This window comes from Colobus angolensis, unplaced genomic scaffold (genome assembly GCF_000951035.1).
Source record: "Colobus angolensis palliatus isolate OR3802 unplaced genomic scaffold, Cang.pa_1.0 Scaffold268, whole genome shotgun sequence".
Lineage (NCBI taxonomy): Eukaryota > Metazoa > Chordata > Mammalia > Primates > Cercopithecidae > Colobus > Colobus angolensis.
Window position 1 is genome coordinate 4,522,674 of NW_012115910.1, and position 17,903 is coordinate 4,540,576.

Genomic DNA, 17,903 nt, shown 5'->3' on the forward strand with positions numbered 1-17,903 from the left:
TCTTCTTCTTCTTTTTTTTTATCCCGCAAAGCATTAGGCAAAACAGCAATCCTAGCTAAGCCCTGCCTTCACTGGACACTTCTCAGGGGCCAGTCACTGTATGATTCTTCCCATTAACCCTTCAGAGTCCCCCATAAGGGGAGAGTTAAGAGCTTCATGTGAAAAATGAGGATCTGAAGCTCTGAGAAGCTGGCCAGGCCTGGAGTGTCCTGCGGTGTCCCCCAGCCAAGCCAGGCCCAAACTCTCCACCCTGTGCACGCTGGTGCAGCCGCCCCGAGGAGTGATGTCCACAGGCAGATCATAGTGCACCCTCAGATGCTGCAAAATCACATCTAGGAAAAACTGATGGGAGGTTTGTCATTTCTAAGACACTTATTGGAAAAAATTCTAAGATATTTCAGGAATGTTAAGCTTACCAATTTTTGCTTTTGAAAAATTAAGATTTTTTTCCCCTTTCTTCTACCCTCAACTATTTTCTACTTGCAACTAAAACACCCACATAGTTTTTTTTTAAGAGACAGCAAACATTTAACTCTTACCAAGAAATTTCTGAGGCATAGAACTCTTACGTTTGGCGACGTTACTTGCTAGTCTGTCCAGCACGAGAGATCTCTCTGATCCTATCTTGCACAGGTCTTCTGCCATTTCACTGTGATTAGTTTCTTCTTTAATGACTAAAGTCAAAGACAGTTAGAGAGGCCAGTTTAGAAAGGCTTATGTTTAAAGGGTTCAGTCGCGTCCAATGTTAAATCTGACATTTGTTAAGTGCCTACAAGAGCTAGGCCCTTCCTAGAGATTAATTCTAATCTTCCCAGCAACACTGCCAGACAGGCAGAGGCAGCCACAGCAACGCCAACGACCAGCTACATGCAAATGCTTCTTCCTCCAACAGCTGCTCACTACACATCATCCTCTTTAAGTCCAAATGCACAGGCACTACCACCATTGCCAGAGGCTGGACTGGGATTAAGTATTGATGTCCCTTTGACAAGTCCTTTGAACTTTTCATAACACTCCTAAATCCACTATGTCCGTCAGTCCCTAACAGCAGCCCTCTGAGATGCAAAGAACTGTCTGACCTAATGTCTGACTTCATGGACCAGCACAGTGAACTGAGATACAAAAATGTGGCCCCCAAGAACCTACAGCAGATCTGGGCAACGTGGAGAAAAACCCAGAGTCCCTTATCTCTGAGCACACAGCAAACTCCTGAAAATCAAAGTACCCCGACTATTGTAGAAAATTTAGAAATTATGGAGGCAAATGTTGATGTGTGGGCCATTTCTAGTCACTCTTGATTGTTCTATGTCATCTCTTTCCAAAATTGAAAATACAACTTTGTATCCTGCATAGCTGGATCTATATTTACATCTAGTTATTGTGGTTGGAGGTATAAAAATATAACTCTTTCATTTCCCAGCAATTTATCCTAGTCTATAAGGAGTTGATAATGTAAACTGATCATCTTAAATGCCTGATCGATTCTTCCGATACCATTCCTGTCTTATGCTTCCTCCTGCCTTGGCTATTTCATGCTGATTTATCACGGGGTCTTCGGTAGGTTATCCATCTCTATTATTGATTTATCTGTCTATTCTTCAAAGAGTTCCATCCATTTCAGCTACATTTTCATACATCACTTGACATTACTCTTTTAAAAAGTTGCCAATTATCTCATGCATATATGCAGATACTTTATGATACATGGTTACCAGATTCCAGTAAAATTTACAAGCCAGTTTTATGTTGAAATGATACGGTGATTTGGGCAGAGGCACATGGACAGCATCCAGACCTCTCGACCTCTCCAATCTCCCATGTTTTCTTTCTTGCCTCAGTATGGTTTGCTGGTTTTCTTCATTTGTAAGTGTTTTATGTCTTCATTGATATTATGAATGTTACTTTGAAAACATGTATTTCAAATTGGCTATTGTTGCTGGTATATTTTATATTTTAACATTTGAAATATGTGTTTTTTTTATTAAATCGGCAAACATATATAGCCTACACCCTGATTTATATGCAAGATCAAGATAAATCCATAAAACCCAATTCCTCTGGTCACACACTTCATCTATTAAGCTAATATGCTTCCTGACATGTTCATCTTTCTCTGCAAAGCCGTGCCCACAGCCTCCCCAGGGCTCCCAGAAGTCAGGGGTCTTCCTCTGCACCATGGTGCAGGGCCTCCCAAAAGCCTCCACCCCCAGAGGCAATCACAGCAAGGAACAAGTGAGCTTGATGCTCATGAGTCACAGGCTGCTCTGTCATTAGATACATGCATCTCCAAGGGCTGGTGATTCTGTTTGTGCACCAAAGGCTCAAGAGAAACTTATTTTTTCCATAAAGACATTAGGAAATTATAACAGGTGACCAAAAGTCTTTTACTAAAGAAAATTATATTCAGAAAATTCATCTTTTCCTATATTGCCTAATTGAGGCTTTGATTTTACTGAATTCACCCAATCTTAGGGGGTTTTGGGGGTTGGAGAAGAGACTATTTGCCCATCCATTTGAGCACAGACAAGGGGTTCTCAGAGGGGGACAGAGGAGGAGAGATGCATCAGAAGGCACAAGTTCCACCCACCCAGGCACAGCACAGCTGAAATGACCAAGCTTGCCCTGCCTGCCTTCCTGGTCCCAAGCACAGTTCAGGAAGACTTCTGTCAAAGCCCTCAATATTCCAAGTTCCTTAAACCACCAGCACCTACAAGTGCTAGGTGTTGGCAAGGGCAAAAACCAAAGGTGACTGTCGAAAGGTATTTATGATCATTTTGCACCTTTTGAGGCCATACCAGACAGAAAGAATTCAACAGGATTAAGTGCAAGCCTGGCTTTGTCTGCTGCCACACTGAGACCAGACCACTGCTCCTTCCTAGAGAAGCTTTCATACCTCCTGAGTGAGGGGACACAGAGGCATCATGATGGTAGTCCAAGTAACTTAACCAACAAAGGGAATACATTAACATTTTAGGGTGAAACTGATACTCACCACAGGGTAATATTTAATACACATTACTGGCATGTAGCCTTACTGACATAGAGACCTACAGAGAATTAGCTTGATGGTATCAGTATGTCAGTGACCTAAACATCCATGTTTAGGTAAGTACCTGACACATGTCTAGGCTCCTGCTCACACCTGGATCCACCCCCTTACGTTTCTCTCAGAGCGCTGCTATGAGGGTGGCCAGGCACGAATCATCACTCACATTTAAGCGATGAGCTCTGGGTCACATTCAAAAACAGAGAACTCAAACCCAGGTCTCAGTGAAATGAATGCTGCTTCTCCCGCTCCCCTGGAAGCAGCTCTTGTGTACTGCAGCTTGTTTCTTTGGTAATGAAAACAGTGGAGGAAACAGAAATGATATACTGTCTGTTTCTTTTGTTCATTTTGTCTTTTCAATTCTATGTGTATATCAGATTCCTGTATTCAACAGGGCTTGGCATTATTGATTATAAGTCCTCAGTAAATATTTGCTGAGTAAATAAAATGGCTTATTAAGCATTAATATGTAAACTACATCATTAGGAGCACTTCCTTCCAAGACCCGTTCATTTATTTTTTATAGAAAAATACAATATTTGATGTTGACATTTTATTTCAGAGGAACATAATCATCGTCTCATCCATTAGTCTTCTGCCCTGTGGTCTGGTCATGTGAATTAATAACTGTTACATTATTATTATTTTAGCATCCAGTTTCTTCTCTTCCACTCACCTTCAATGCCTTTCCATTCTAGACCTGAGATTTTGAAAGAAGCCAAATGATAATTTAATGATATCTTCCCATTTCACAGGGAGAAGATTGAGACCTGGAGGAATCACCTGTGAGCCCCAGATCCCTGGCTGACTGGCAAAGGAGACAACAGTCTGGCTGCAGAGCTCTGGCCAGGTGAGATGTTGCCTTTCTGTGCCAAGACTAATCGGAATAAATTTTTAGCCATTCCCAACATTCTTTTTTCCTCCTCTCATCGGCCACTAATAATCTGAGGGTACTCTGGTGAATTTTCCCTTTTGAACCATTTATTAAAGTCCGAAAGGTGAATGAACGAGGCTTAATAAATTTTCTACCACTCCTTAAATTGCAACCTCACAGTCTAGTGATGGCTTTTCCAGGAGCAGTGATAAATGAATACTGTTTTGAAAGAGATTAGCTTTATATGATCTCTTTATAAATTGTTTATCTCTTAAAAATTAGGGAAGAACCTTTTATAACACTGCCATTCCTCCAGGTGAATCCAGCCTTCCTCGGTAATCTCTCCACATCATTTATTCTACAGGCTCTGGGGTTGGAATCAAGTGCTATCTCGTTATGCAACACAGCAGAGCATCACAGCTCCTGAGAAAGAAGCGACCTTTCCTCTCATCCTTCGACAACCTAAATACTATCAACTACCAGGGGCTTCCAACAAACTTCAACCTCGCACTTCAGGCAGGAGTGGATACCCTGCCCTCAGTCTGAACTGATGCTTAAAATCACAGCCTGAAAGTTCTTATTTGATAAACTTCATTAAAAAATTGTTTTAAAACAAGATTTTCCATTTTATTTTGTTTACAAAGAAATAATCACTACTTGAGGTGTGTGGTTTTTTTTTTTTTTTTTTTTTTTTTGTTGTTGTTGTTTTAAAACCACCAACATCCAAAAAACAACCCCAAAACTTTTAAGGTCACTGCTATCCTACGAGTTTCTCCCGATCGGAAGTGGGAAGGGTTTTAAAATAAAGCTCTCTCTGGTCAGATGAGGACCTAGAAAGCACAATGTTATTGGCCAAAACTTTCCTCCCTCCTAGCCCCAGCAGGAAGCAGGCCCAAGGCTCTGCTCCTAAGGCTGCATGCAGAGGCCCTCCTTCCCCACCATGCTGGGGGGAGAGCCCACCAGGCTGGCCTCCGAGCAGCAGCGCTTACCTGGGTACAGTGTGCCCGGAAGGCCCATGCTTTCCAAGTAGTTGTGGCAGCGCTCTTTATGTTCCTCTAAAGAGCTTCGCTGTTTATAGCTTCGGCCACAATATCCACATTTGTGAGGTTTACCAACTGCAGAAAACACAATTGAGTTCAAGACCGCAATTAAATGCCAGCCTTATGTGTAAGGGAAATGCATGCAATACAATTATTACCAAAAAAGTTTTTAAAAAAATTCTACCCTCGAGAGCTAAAAGTGTGATGGACTTGGTGAAAATTCCTGAATTCAAAAATGTTGGTGGCCAAGGGTCTCTTTCATTGTACTAAGAACTCATGCGATTCTTGTTTTGTCCTAGTTTGTCTACTGACTACCAAATTCTGTCCTGCTTCAATCACGGAAGCCTAACCTTTAACTGGAGAAAATGAGCCGCTGCCATGTTATAATGTGGATGCCAGCAACTGGACAGAGATGTGAGGAAGGCCCGTGTGTTGGCCACATTGTTTGCAGATTTGCCTCCAGAGTAGTCCTCGGTCTATGCTGTGGGCCGGATCTGCCTTGACGCTGGTGCTACATCTAACATAGCCAGAGTGAATTCAGTTCCAGGTGCTAAAATGGGTAACTTGAGGTCTCTAAGAAACCATGCTGGACAAATATGCTTGAATGAAATAAGTGTGTTATTTCACAAATGTATTTTCTTACATAATATAAATATATCTTATGTTTGTATTATGTAAGACAAAGTATTTTGTATTTTCCATGCATATGTATATGTAATATAAAATATTTTGTATTTTCTATGTATATATATTTCTATTCTATGTATATGTATATTTATATGTGTATGTATTTTCATATATTTCTATGTATATGTATTTTTACATACATACACATAGAAAATACAAAATACATTGTTCATAAACAGAGCTTACGGAAAAGCTCTGCTTTCTTGACAAAGAGCTTTAGAATGGTGTAGCTTCTAGATCAGCCTTGTCCAACAGAACTTACTATCATGATAGAAATGCTCTCTATTGGTGCTGTCCAATATGGTAGCCACCAGCAACATGTAGCTGTTGGACATAAAAAGTGTGGCTAGTGCCACTGAGGACTGAAGTTTTAATTTTGTTTAATTTTAACTTATTATAATTAAAAATACTGCATGTGGCTAGTGGCTACTGTATTGGGCAGTGCAGTTCTATATAATGAGTTTTAGTCCTTTCTGGATTTTACTGAGTGATATTTTAGGAAAGAGAAAGACTAGTCAAGAATTCATATCATGCCTTAGTTTAAGGACTTCAGTAGATACCATTTTAAGAGACAAACTGAATAAAGTATCTTTAATCACTTATATAAGGAATATAAATTTCCAACCTAATAGCAGAATCTTCTACTTCTTTCTCATGGTGTTTTATTGAACATATTTCAAAGTATTGTATAAAAATTAAGAGCACCCAAATAGAATGTCTGGTACAATGGTTTAGCCAAAGCTTAGGTTGGTTAAATCTCTTTCCTAGGTGAACAGAAGCTCCACGAAGAAGACCAACACGAAAGCCAAAATTTGACTTCTGGACCATTTAATAGAGAATGAAAAGGATTTTTATTTATCTACGCAAAGTGATGTACCCCCAACATCAGGAGATAATGTTGAAACACAGAATTTTGCCTAAAATTGCACATTTTATTGGGTACTGCTTTTAGAAATTAATAGGATATAGATAACCACTCGATGTCCTTTCCTGAAAAAGCTGTAACTTCAGTAAATTCCATGATCAAATTGCTTCCTGTACATATGACATGGTGTCTGAATATCCATTTTTCTGAAAATATGATTGATTTTAACTTTGGAACATAAGAAGTATGTTCACTGTAAGCAACTGAACTCAAGTGTCTCTTGAAGCATAGCCCAATATTCTGTGGGAAAGAAATTCTAAGCTTGCAACTTCCAAAAGAAGCCATGAGGCAGGAAGGGAGATCACTTCTCCACCCCTCCAGCTCCCCCAGTCCCCTCTTGCTGTCAGCATGGGACATATTCCCTAACTCTCTCCCTGCTAACATGCTAGTTCATAAGACCTCAGACCACCACCAGTTGCTAGAGAAAGTTGTGATGTTGATCCTGGTTTCTAATGGGACAGGGAAGTCACCATTCCACAATGGAGTAGAGTGTGGCCACATTTGAATTTGCCAGACAAAGGCCAAAGTCCTTATTTCACTTCAGTGAAATCATGTTGAAGAAATCATCGCTGTTTTTTTCCCCAAGAGCAGTGTGTGTCTCTACAGCATTTTTGGACAGACAGATCCCTAGCAGCCCTGCATCCATGATGGGTTTTCTCCACTGGCTCATCCATGGATCCAGAATAGAAATACACGGTCCAAAGTCTACCACCATTCTGTAATTACTCAAGTAATTAGTGGTACTTAGAGTAGGATACCATCATGCCTCAAATGAAATACATAGGCCTGGAGCCAGAATAACATAAAGTACTCTACCAGATGTTCCTAACTCCACAACAAGAAAGGAAAGACAGCAGCTCTGCTTTTAAGGACTGATGTGCCTGAGAGATTCCACTGCAATGAGAGTAATCTAGGAGTGATGATGACCTATGGTTGGTGTCAACCTAAGAATGAATGCTTGTGTTTTCCACTGACATGGGAAGCGGTGCTTCCCACTAACCCAAGGCAATATTGCTGCCAACTGTGTCCATGTTTACATGGCTCCTTAGAAACAACAGATGTGAAGCTTCTTCCTAGATCACTTGTTAGCATGGCACACAGACTGCACAGTCCTCTCAGTTGAGGCCTCCACAGGCCTTGCCTGTCAGGCCCAGGTACCACCTTTGTCTCCAGGTGGGACCACCATACATGCTCATCACCCATGTGAACATTTAAAGATGCTCACGTCATGCTACTGTCTTCCCATCTCAGGCGAACCACCCGTTCTCCCTGTCCCTCTGTAACAAGGCAAGAGTCCCACTCCATGGCCCGCCTGCTGACCTGCCCGCTCTTTGGGGCAAGCAACTCCTCAGCTTGGTATAGCTCCTTTCTTGTAAGTTTTTAGGAAGTCAAATCACCCAAATCATGACAATTTTCTGATGGAGAGCATGTGGGGATCCTTCTCCACATGCACCGCCAAGAAGGAGGTCAGGATGGAGAGGAGGTGATGCACTGGCCTCTGTGACTCCTCTCTTTTTTGTCTCCAGCCAACTAGGTGAGCTATTACAAGGACCATCTGCCAGGAGAGAGACTGAGTTCTTGGCAACATGGGTGCCACACCCCTTTCTGGGATTACTGCCGACTCACACACTCGTTCAGAACTTCTCTAAAGCAAACCTCAGATACTCGCCTTCCAGCATATACTTCAGAAGCCCCTCCCTTCTATGGGAAGTGTCTCCTGACTTTCCACCCCAGGACCCAGTGTCCCCTTCCTTATGCTCCCACTGTCCCCTCAGATGCTCTGTCATGCCTCCTGTAACACACTGGCGCTTTCCTTGTATGCACCTGAGGTCCTCTGTGCAGAATGGGCACCCAGGGGCACTCAGTAAATGTGTGATAAAGAGATGGATGCAATGACCAGCCTCTAAAACCCTCAACCACTGAATACACGCATCACATTTGGGAAGAGATGGCCTGGGCTGCTGCAGACCTTCCACAAACAACACACATCCGCCTCCCTGAGGGAGGCTCCTCCTTATCCTGCTACCCCAGGTAGGTGAGGAGCAGCTGGTCTGAGGCATTGCCATCCCCCAGTGCACCTGCTTAGAGAGCCTGCGCTTAGAGAAGGGCCTTGGCTGGTGGCTGGCTGGGGCAAGAGACTCCTTGAGGGAAAGGACAAAAGCCATCAACCTTTCACATCCAAAGCCTCATGCAGTATGCTACAGCAAATATCCCCAACTGGACGGTATGAAGGAGACCTGTGCCGTGTCATGTTGTATAGACCACACTGTACGCAAACATGATCCACGACACGCCGGCCAAGAGCCCTCTCTTCCTCTGCCCTGTAGAATTATAGGACTGCTGGATAATGAAACAACCAGGACTATTTCTCAGGAGGCAGTGGATCTAACCAAACTGTAGTGGATTTGGACTTTACAGGCTGGGAGTGTTTTGAGAATAATGGAGCATTTATGTCTATGATGATCTTGCCAAGACTCCGGACTATGTGGGTTGTACTTTATCTGTCTAATTGAAAGAGAAAGGCTGCTGTCTAAAATCTAGTAACAGCCCCAGACTGGCCTCTGCAACTGTGGTGCTGGCTGGTTTTTGGTGTGACAGCCACACTGGGCTCAGTCTGGGTGGGTGTGCCCTAAATTACCCTTCTCTACCAGCTCTGCAAAAATGCTATCCTATTACACCTGTGTAGAACACTCCAGAGTGGGACTTAACAACATAAAGAATTGTACTTGAAAACGTTTTGGGTCTTAGCAGTACACTTGGTGAAAACACTTCCCGCAAAATCCTTTATGGAAACCACACCAGCCTGACAAACGGGATGAGGAGGCCTGTTCTGAAATATGCTACCTAAGGTGAGACTTCTGTGTGTGAGTGCGTGTGTGTGCGTGCGTGTGTGTGCATGGGGGTCCCTGCGCCCGATCTCCCTGGTACAGTGGGAAAAGTAGAATATGGGGAGGGCGGATGGAGCAATGTCAAAGAAGCGACGGCCCACACCCGATGCAGGACTGCGAGCTGGGGGGTTCTCAGGGTTAGCCAGCAAGGATACAATCCAGGATCCATGCAGGCAGAGCGGAGGAGTCCCGGGACACCCGGACAGCCCCGTACTGCGCCCAGGGGACCTACCGGAGTGCGTCCTCAGGTGGCCAGTGAGGGCGTCCCTCCGGCGGCAGGCGTAGTTGCAGAGGTGGCATTTGAAAGGCTTCTCCCCGGAATGCAGCTTGATGTGCCGGAGCAGGTTGCCCTTCTGGGTGAAGGAGGCCCCACACTGATTGCACTGGAAGGGCCGTTCTCCTGGGACCGAGAGAGGAGAGCTGGTGAGAACTAAACTCAGCGTGGGGACACGAGGATGATGCAAAAAGAAAGTTGTTTCCCACGGGGGCTTGGTGACTTCCACCGGCTGCAGGTTTGATAGAACACGAGGCTTTCAGACTAAACCTGCCAGCTCCTTAACGCTTCACTGGCTGGGTCAATTTGATCTGAAAATCTAATTTTTTTCCCCTAAATCAGAATGGCACATCACAATGCAAATTCAAACTCATTTAAATAAAGTGACTGCAACATTTTGTGATGAAGAGCCACTCTTCCTGATCAGCAGTTTTGGAATAAACCAATATCCAATTTTGCGTGTTGTGGCATTTGGTGGGGTTTTTAATGTGGCTTTTTTCAAAGGGTCTTTAAAATATGCCACTGAAGCAGCAAAATAAAAAGGAAACTCATTAAAAATGCATTTCAGGATCACAAGTTCATTTCAGCGTTACATTCTTATATTTAAATGAAAGGCACTTCATTATAACAGTTATAATAACTTCTTTTCATTTACATTTTCCCTGTATTTTCCCTTTCAATTTCTTCTCCATTACCTGTCTGTCCCTAAGCAGGCAAATCAGGAGAGAGACAGACAGAGAGCGTGAGGATGAGAGAAAGAGAGAGAGAGATGGAGAAAGATTGAATAAAATGAGAAGTTAAGAAACTGTGAAGGAAGTCCCCCATCTTCCAAAGAAAAGTCCCAAACCTCCCTGTGGCAGGGCATACAAGTCAGAGTTGCATTGAGATTTCTAGCTTTTTCTTTCTTTACAAATCCTAAAACATTTAAGCTATTATTTGTCTATATCCATAGAAGACAAATTATATTTTAAGTACAGGTATTCTAAGAGGTGCAATTTAGTTGTTATGAAGGAATTCTTTCCAGGGTGGGACTGTTGCAATTGTGACTAAGAAAACACCTGACCCTCTGCTCTGTGTGGCAGCACCTGTGTCTCCATTCCAGAGCTGACAAAGGGATAAACAGGTATCTGAGTAAAAGAAATATGCTATTGTCCTACTGAGTAGTCACAGGTCTTGGAATCTAAATCAGGGAACATTTCATTTAACGCTCACTTCAAAGAGTGATAATTTGTCATGTTTAAATAAACATGAAACTCTTTTGTAAAACAAATGCTTTATTTAGAAGAAGAATCTTATGTGACCACAATTCCTGGTGTTGAGAGGCCATAACAACATATTTCCTGGAGTCACTTTTTTCTCAGGAAAAAACAATGTATTAAAATGTCTATTTAACCATTTCCCGATTGATTAATATGATTATGGTAAAGAAGACAGCACTTCTCAAAAATGATTACACAGAAGCATATCTGGCACTATTAACATCCACACCAGATTAGATTTAAAAGTCTATATTGACACTTGAATTTCATGATTATCATCACTTTTTTTTTTAAGCTGGCAGGTTAGAGGCACTACTGTAAAAGCTGAAACTAATTTACAGTGATGTTCAATTATAGGCCAATGGAGAGGTCCTGATACTAACCAGGAGGTATTTGGTATTTCTCCAAATCCCTATAGAAATTTGTATTAGCTAAGCAGAGAGAAGGAGTTTAAATGTAAGCAGGTTGGAAGGTGATGGTGAAACAAGCTAACTGACTAACTAACTAACTATACTGTCTGAGTTACAAACCCACGCATGTAAATCAATACTAGATGAAGAGGCTAAAACAGCTAGCAGCCAGATAGCCCAGGAGAGTTTCCACTGAAGAGAGATCATTTAATTATCTGTTAGGAACACTTCTGAGCCTTCCGTGAACTTGTGCATAACTGTGTGTATTTAACTCTAAAAGGATGAAATGGAAAAGTAGAGTGAGCTGGTGCAGGGAGACCCAGACAGCGTGAGATGGACATGCCTCCAACCACAGCTCTCATTTGGACAGGGTGGCCTCTCAGGAGAAAGCTCATGTCACAAAAATGCTCACAGTAAGGATGTGAGGACATCCTGGTGACACAACAGTGTTTGTGGTATGACCCTAAGTTAGAGAACCCAGCCCTACACTTACACCTGGGAAAGACCCCCTTCTATGCTGGGCAGGTGCTGGAGTCCCATGTCTCTCCCCAGGTCTGGAGGGCTACAGGGAAAACAGGAGGCAGAGCCAGGGTCTCTGTCCATCACAGACAGAAAGGGCAGACTGCTGCAGACACATTGCCCTTCTGCAGAGCAGAGGAGGGCGGGCAGGCAGGCAGGCAGGCAGGGGTTTGCTTGGATCCTGCTGTGCTTGGTGTCCTAATACCTGCCTACAAACAAATTTCACTGGAAACCTTTTTTTGCTTCTGAGTGCCTTTGCTGGTATGAACATGTAGCACAAGGTATGGGGGTCTTAAGAGAGCATTCCCAGGAGTGACAATACAGAGCACTCCACTCAAGCAGTTTCCTTTGGTGGGGTCCGCAGCTAAGAAGACACGTTCATGGAGCTGAGGCACAAGAACGCAGCCCATGCCATGTGTGTTCTTGCGTGGCCGGGGTCCGTCATTTGCCTTGTGCAGGTCAACAGCTATTGCAGCTGAGTAGGTCAAGTTTCTCCAAGGTTGTATTTATTTTTATTTAACTGGGATGAGGGCGTTGATGTCATGAATTGAAAATTTAATTTTTAATCCCAATGACTCCACAGATCTCCCATTTTAGGAACCCTCTGTAAGGTTTGAGCCCCCTCTAATAACTTCACTGGGTAAAAACGGAAGTCTTCATGGATGCCTACGTCTTAGAATTTGAGGGCATATCAGAAGAAAGTGAAAAAAAATATGTTTGAACTGCAAGAACTGACATAGGTCTACTGCAACCATACCTGGGAGGAGCCGTGCCATTAGGGTGCTGTGTTCAGGAAGCTCGGGGACTGAACCTTTTTATCTTACAGACGGGAACTAGGTAGGCACAGACAATCTTCTTGGTCTTTGTTATTAAAAATCCCATCATTTAGAATAATAATACGGTGTATTTGCACCCTGCATTTCCTGCTTCCTTACTACCTCTCTCCCCTCTGGTTCTCACACTAACCCTGAGACATTGGTGGGGAAGATGTTACTATTACACCCGAGTCAAAAATATAAAACTGAGCTGCGCAACAGGGGAAGTGATATGCTGGTGCCGATGAGCTGATTAGAAAATGGCACCAGTGGTACTTAACCAACATGGGGATATGGGCAGAGGTGAGACCGCCCCTGAATTCCCTCAGTGTATCCCGGAAGGGACTGGGAAGCTGACTCAGCCATGGGCAGGAGGAGGAACAATGGCCACAGTGCAAGTACTAGCCTGCCCCAGATGGAGAGCCCTCCGAACGGCCCTGTTCTGTCACTGCTCAGCTGCACTGCCCTGCCGCCTGAGGCGGCTCTGTGCTCCACATGCTGGGAGCTTGTTAGGAATGTCTGCTCTCCTGCCTCCCCCCAGGTCTGAAGCAGAGTTGCATGTTCACAAGATCTCAGGTGATTTACATGCTCTTTCAAGTTTGAGAAACACTGCGCTGGAAATGTTTTAAGCGTAGAGAATTCAGAAAGCATGGCTTTTGTAACATATCCACTCAGATCCCAGGAAAATGAAAACCTTTTCTAGCATGTCTAGTTATTCAAACCAAGTCTGGTCAAACCAGGTATTTTGTATCTACCTGGGACTGTCTATATTTAGGCAGTGGAAATGCATGATGAAGACAATTCACAAATTCATTGCTTCAAGTGTGTGTATTTCTTTTTTTTTTTTTAACAAAGGGCAAGACAGAAAGTATAAAATTGACTTCTGAAAGTTATTTGTTCCGTAAGTGAAAAACTCAGCTTATTGGTGTGCAGGTGGCACCTAGCTGCTATTTGTTGGGAGAAGTGAGCAACAAACAGCAGATGCCACCTGGCATATCTGTACTTGGAAGGTTTATTCATTAAATGTAATTATTCTTTTTATCAAGGCAGGCAGTCATTATATTTTGGCAATTTAGTATGCCAGAATTTGACTCACTTATCAAATATTTATTTAAGAGAATTTTCACTGTACAGTCAGGCTTTACAATAACAGGCAAGTAATTCATTAGTGAGGTCTATTCCTCATCGGGGATGTATTACTACGGGTCCTGGAGTATCCTGTTAAGTGTCTATCACATGGTAGCCTACCTTCATGTTAATTTCCACCTCATTACAAAGGTGAGGCTGGGACTACTCTCCTGGACGCTTGCTTCACTTAGGGCTGAGTGTGATCGGTCTATTTCACTGGGTAATTTGAGGATAAAGGGGCCATTAGAAAAAGCAAAGTTTGCTTAATTTTAGAATTTGAATTTTTATTGAAGATAGGTATCTATTGACCTCAACTTATTTTTACAGTTTTTCAGATACACTACAAATGGAATGGCTCAGTTTGGAAACTGCCCTGATTCAAATATAAAAATTACGACCCCACAAATATCTGCATTTCCTGATAACATAGCTTTTTTGGCTCATGAAATTTTCTTAATTTCTGCTTAATTTCTGATAAACATATTTTTGTTTGCCCCCACGGAAGCAGCACACGAGGGTCTGATGTCAAGTCATCGTCATCACTTTCCTGAGGTATCTTACAGAATCCACTAGGCCTTTAAAATAGGATTTTCAACTAATTCTTCCCCTTGGGTTTTGCAGTAGGAGACGCTAGCTTTATACTGACCTAACGATGCCAGCTCAGAGGCAGTGATGGCTTAGGGTCTCTATGTTTCACGTTCCAGCTTTCGGTGGCTGCTAGAGGTGGTGGATCTATTGTGTTTTACCCAACTTTAGAACAGCTTCCCACGCAAAGAAAAGTTTCTCTTCAATTAATAAGAAACCTTCTGCCGACAGTTAAATAAGTGTGTGCCATTCATATTTTACTTCTAAGACCCTTCAGCACCATGAGTGGTGGTGACTGGACAGTTCTGTTGGACAACTCTGTGACACTTCCATCAACGTAACCGACTATTAGAAACACTGGCAGAGCGAGGCCAGCTGGGGTTCGCCGTGTTCCCACGTCCCTGGTGAGGGGGCATCCTGTGAGCCTGAGCACAACTCGCTGACACTAGGGTGCCCGTGCTCCTTCCTTTCTGGACACAGAATATGACATTCTCTTATACTTCCAGTAAACCTTTCAGTAAGACAGAGGATTTGGGATGAAGTTCTTTAGGAATTTGAGCTGATAACCAGTGTTAACAGAAGCATCTGATTCAGTCTCCCCTGGTAGAGGGCAAGTCATTTGAAAGCTCATCTGAGATCTTTCTGAGAACCCAATTTTGCTGCTATTCCACCATTCACTATTGTTTCTAAACATCAAACCCTGTTAGTTTGAATACCATTAAAACACACATTTTACTCATGGTTTCTCAGTGGAAAGTTTGAGGAGTAAGTTTTGGTGTATCAGGATTTTCTGTTTTGTGGAGGGTGATGACTTAGCACACGTATCCTGAGGGTTCAGCTGAGACCACTTAGTCTGTGTTACTATAACAGCAGGCCCTCGCCAGGCCTCTCATGTGATGCTGTTCACTTTTCCCTTGTTTTATGTATAGGGTGGAATTGGTACATGTTGATAAGTCCTTTTCAAGGCTGTACCAGAATAAGGACTCTATGACTCGGTACCCCTTGGAACCAATCGCTTGCAACAACTGAGCTACCAGTCAATTTGAAACATGCTCAGAACACTCAAGGAAGACAGGATGCTTTCCTCCTCCAAACCCCATGCACCTTCTCCAGGCCACTAAAGGAAAAACTGAGCCAGGCCTTACCAGTGTGGCTTCTTTTGTGAACCATGAGCACATTGGGCCCGATGCAAATGATCCCACAGATATCACACTTTAGTTTTCCGTTAGGAAGTCGAATGCCTCCAACTCCTGACAAAGCCGAGCTGCCTTGGTCCCTGTGGGAGCCATTCATTTTCTCTCCTGAGGCATCAAGCATTCGTAAATCCTCCGCACATTCTTCCCCATTCATTTCACAGGCACGCCCATTCTCTTCATCACTCTGAGTCTCTACTTTAACATTACTGGCTGAAAGAAACAATATAGGAGGCCACTCAGTGTCATTGCAAAAAAAGATGCAACAAAACAACACAACAGCAAAAAGACAATCAAATAGGCGTGGAGAGCTACTAAACAGAAGTTCTTAGCAAATACCAAGGGGACAGCAGCCTGAGCTCGCCATGCATTCAGCCTTGAGAGGGCTTTGGTGGCAGGCCTTGGGATGCACCTGGGGTCACAGGGAGATCTGCCAGCCCTCTCCATAGGCCCCATTGGCGAGTGTCTGAAAATGCACTAGAAAGGTATTTACATAGTTCCCACTTTAGAGTTGGGCCCCCATTTTAAGCAGGCTCATGCCAGGAGTGGTCTGAAGCCGACTCCTACACCCTACCCATCAGATAGGCATCTTGCCCTACAGGGTGGGTACTGGGTCACACAATCCAGCTTTCTAAGATGTGAGAACTTGTTTGACAAAATACCTAATAAGTGGTTAACAAGCCTGAAAACGTCTCTTACTTGTGATGCTACCTTTCCTTGTGGCATGTAAACATTAATAAACTTTGGGACAAAACTCAGTAAACATTAAAATGCTCAGAGTTCTGACCACAGTTCCCTTTCAGATTTCTGGAAGATCTTTCTGTTTCTTTGGTACATGACCATTTGAATTCCTGTTTATCTTAAATAACATAAACAAACCCTGTGTTCTAAAGAAGAGGTAATCATTTCTTACACTTCTTCCACTCACTGAAGGGTTAATTGGGATAGTTTATGAATGTAGATATCTGGAAGAGCTTTTTTTTTCCAAAGAGAAAGCAGCTTGTGTGTGTGTCGGGAGGAGGGTGGGAGGTGAACTTTTAGTGTCTTGAATACAATGACCACTATTGACTCTGCATTACTGTTGCCTTTAAGTCACACATCATAGGGTAATGATGTCATTTGAATATTTTTCTTCCTAAAGGAAGTAGGAAACATTTCATTTACACACATCAGAAACACTGACTGATGATACACTGGTGAATCCAACACTGTAATGACTAAGAGAATTTGTAGTTACACTGAAAGCCACCATTTTAATAACCATTTTTACAGACTAATTAAGAGTAGGTAGGTAAATTTTGCCAAGTAAAATGATCAATGAGATAGATGACAATCAAGACTAAATATTTCTTTTTTGAGACAGGGTCCTGCTCTGTCACCCAGGCTGGAGTGCAGTGGGATGGCTCACTGCAGCCTCTATCTCCCAGGCTCAAGTGATCCTCCCACCTCAGCCTCCCTAGTAGTTGTGACTAAAAGGTTTGCACCACCGCATCCGGCCATTTTTTTTTTTTTTTTGGTATTTTTTGTAGAGATGGGTCTTCCCACGTTGACCAGGCTGGTCTCGAACTCCTGAGCTCAGTGATCCACCTGCTTTGGCCTCCCGAAGTGTTGAGATTACAGGTGTGGCCACTGTGCTCAGCATAGACTACATAATTTTTGATCAACATTTTCAATCAATGGTTCTCAAAGTTTGGTTCCTGGAGAAGCAGCAATAGCATCACCTGAGAACTTACTAGAAGCACAGACTCTCGGGCTCACCCCAGAACTGCTGGCTCAGGAACTCTGGGGTGGGCCCACAGTCTGTTTTAATGAACCCTCCAGAAGATTCTAACGTATCCTGAGGACTGAGAACAACTGTTTTAAATAACCAACTTAGTTAATAACACTCCAAGCTTATTTTATTTCAGCTTGTTCCTCTCGATTTAGAGAACTACAATTCAGACACTGAAATAAAAATACCTGGTTGGGAATCTTAGCTGCACTATTTAAAGGCTCTGAGATCTTAGGCAAGTCATGTAACTTCTCTGTGCCTTGATTTCCTCATCCATGAAAATGGAAATTATTACAGCATCAGCCTAACAGGGCTGACAGATGAGAAGTTAGCTGAGGACAGTGGCTGGGGCATGGCACGTGGAGGCTCACCCCCAGTGATCCCAGCACAGTCTTCCACCTAACCCCAATACCACATGTTGGGCAGACAGCACATTAATTGCACTCTGCTATTTAACCTTCACAACAACTCCATAAGGGAAGTGCTATC

General features: G+C 43.1%; 1 protein-coding gene across 5 annotated transcripts in view; it reads right to left on the reverse strand.

Annotated features, from left to right (window-relative positions):
- IKZF1 (IKAROS family zinc finger 1 (Ikaros)) overlaps positions 1-17,903 on the reverse strand; it is a 100,767-nt gene that overhangs the window by 12,383 nt on the left and 70,481 nt on the right. For 2 of the 5 annotated variants that reach the window (XM_011947556.1, XM_011947555.1), the window contains 4 exons: positions 15,596-15,856; positions 9,693-9,860; positions 4,910-5,035; positions 540-674 (listed from right to left, as the gene is read on the reverse strand). In XM_011947556.1, the coding sequence (XP_011802946.1) occupies positions 540-674; positions 4,910-5,035; positions 9,693-9,860; positions 15,596-15,856 (690 nt within the window). The remainder of the gene's footprint in view (positions 1-539; positions 675-4,909; positions 5,036-9,692; positions 9,861-15,595; positions 15,857-17,903) is intronic. The other 3 variants (XM_011947558.1, XM_011947557.1, XM_011947560.1) reach the window with 2 other exon arrangements.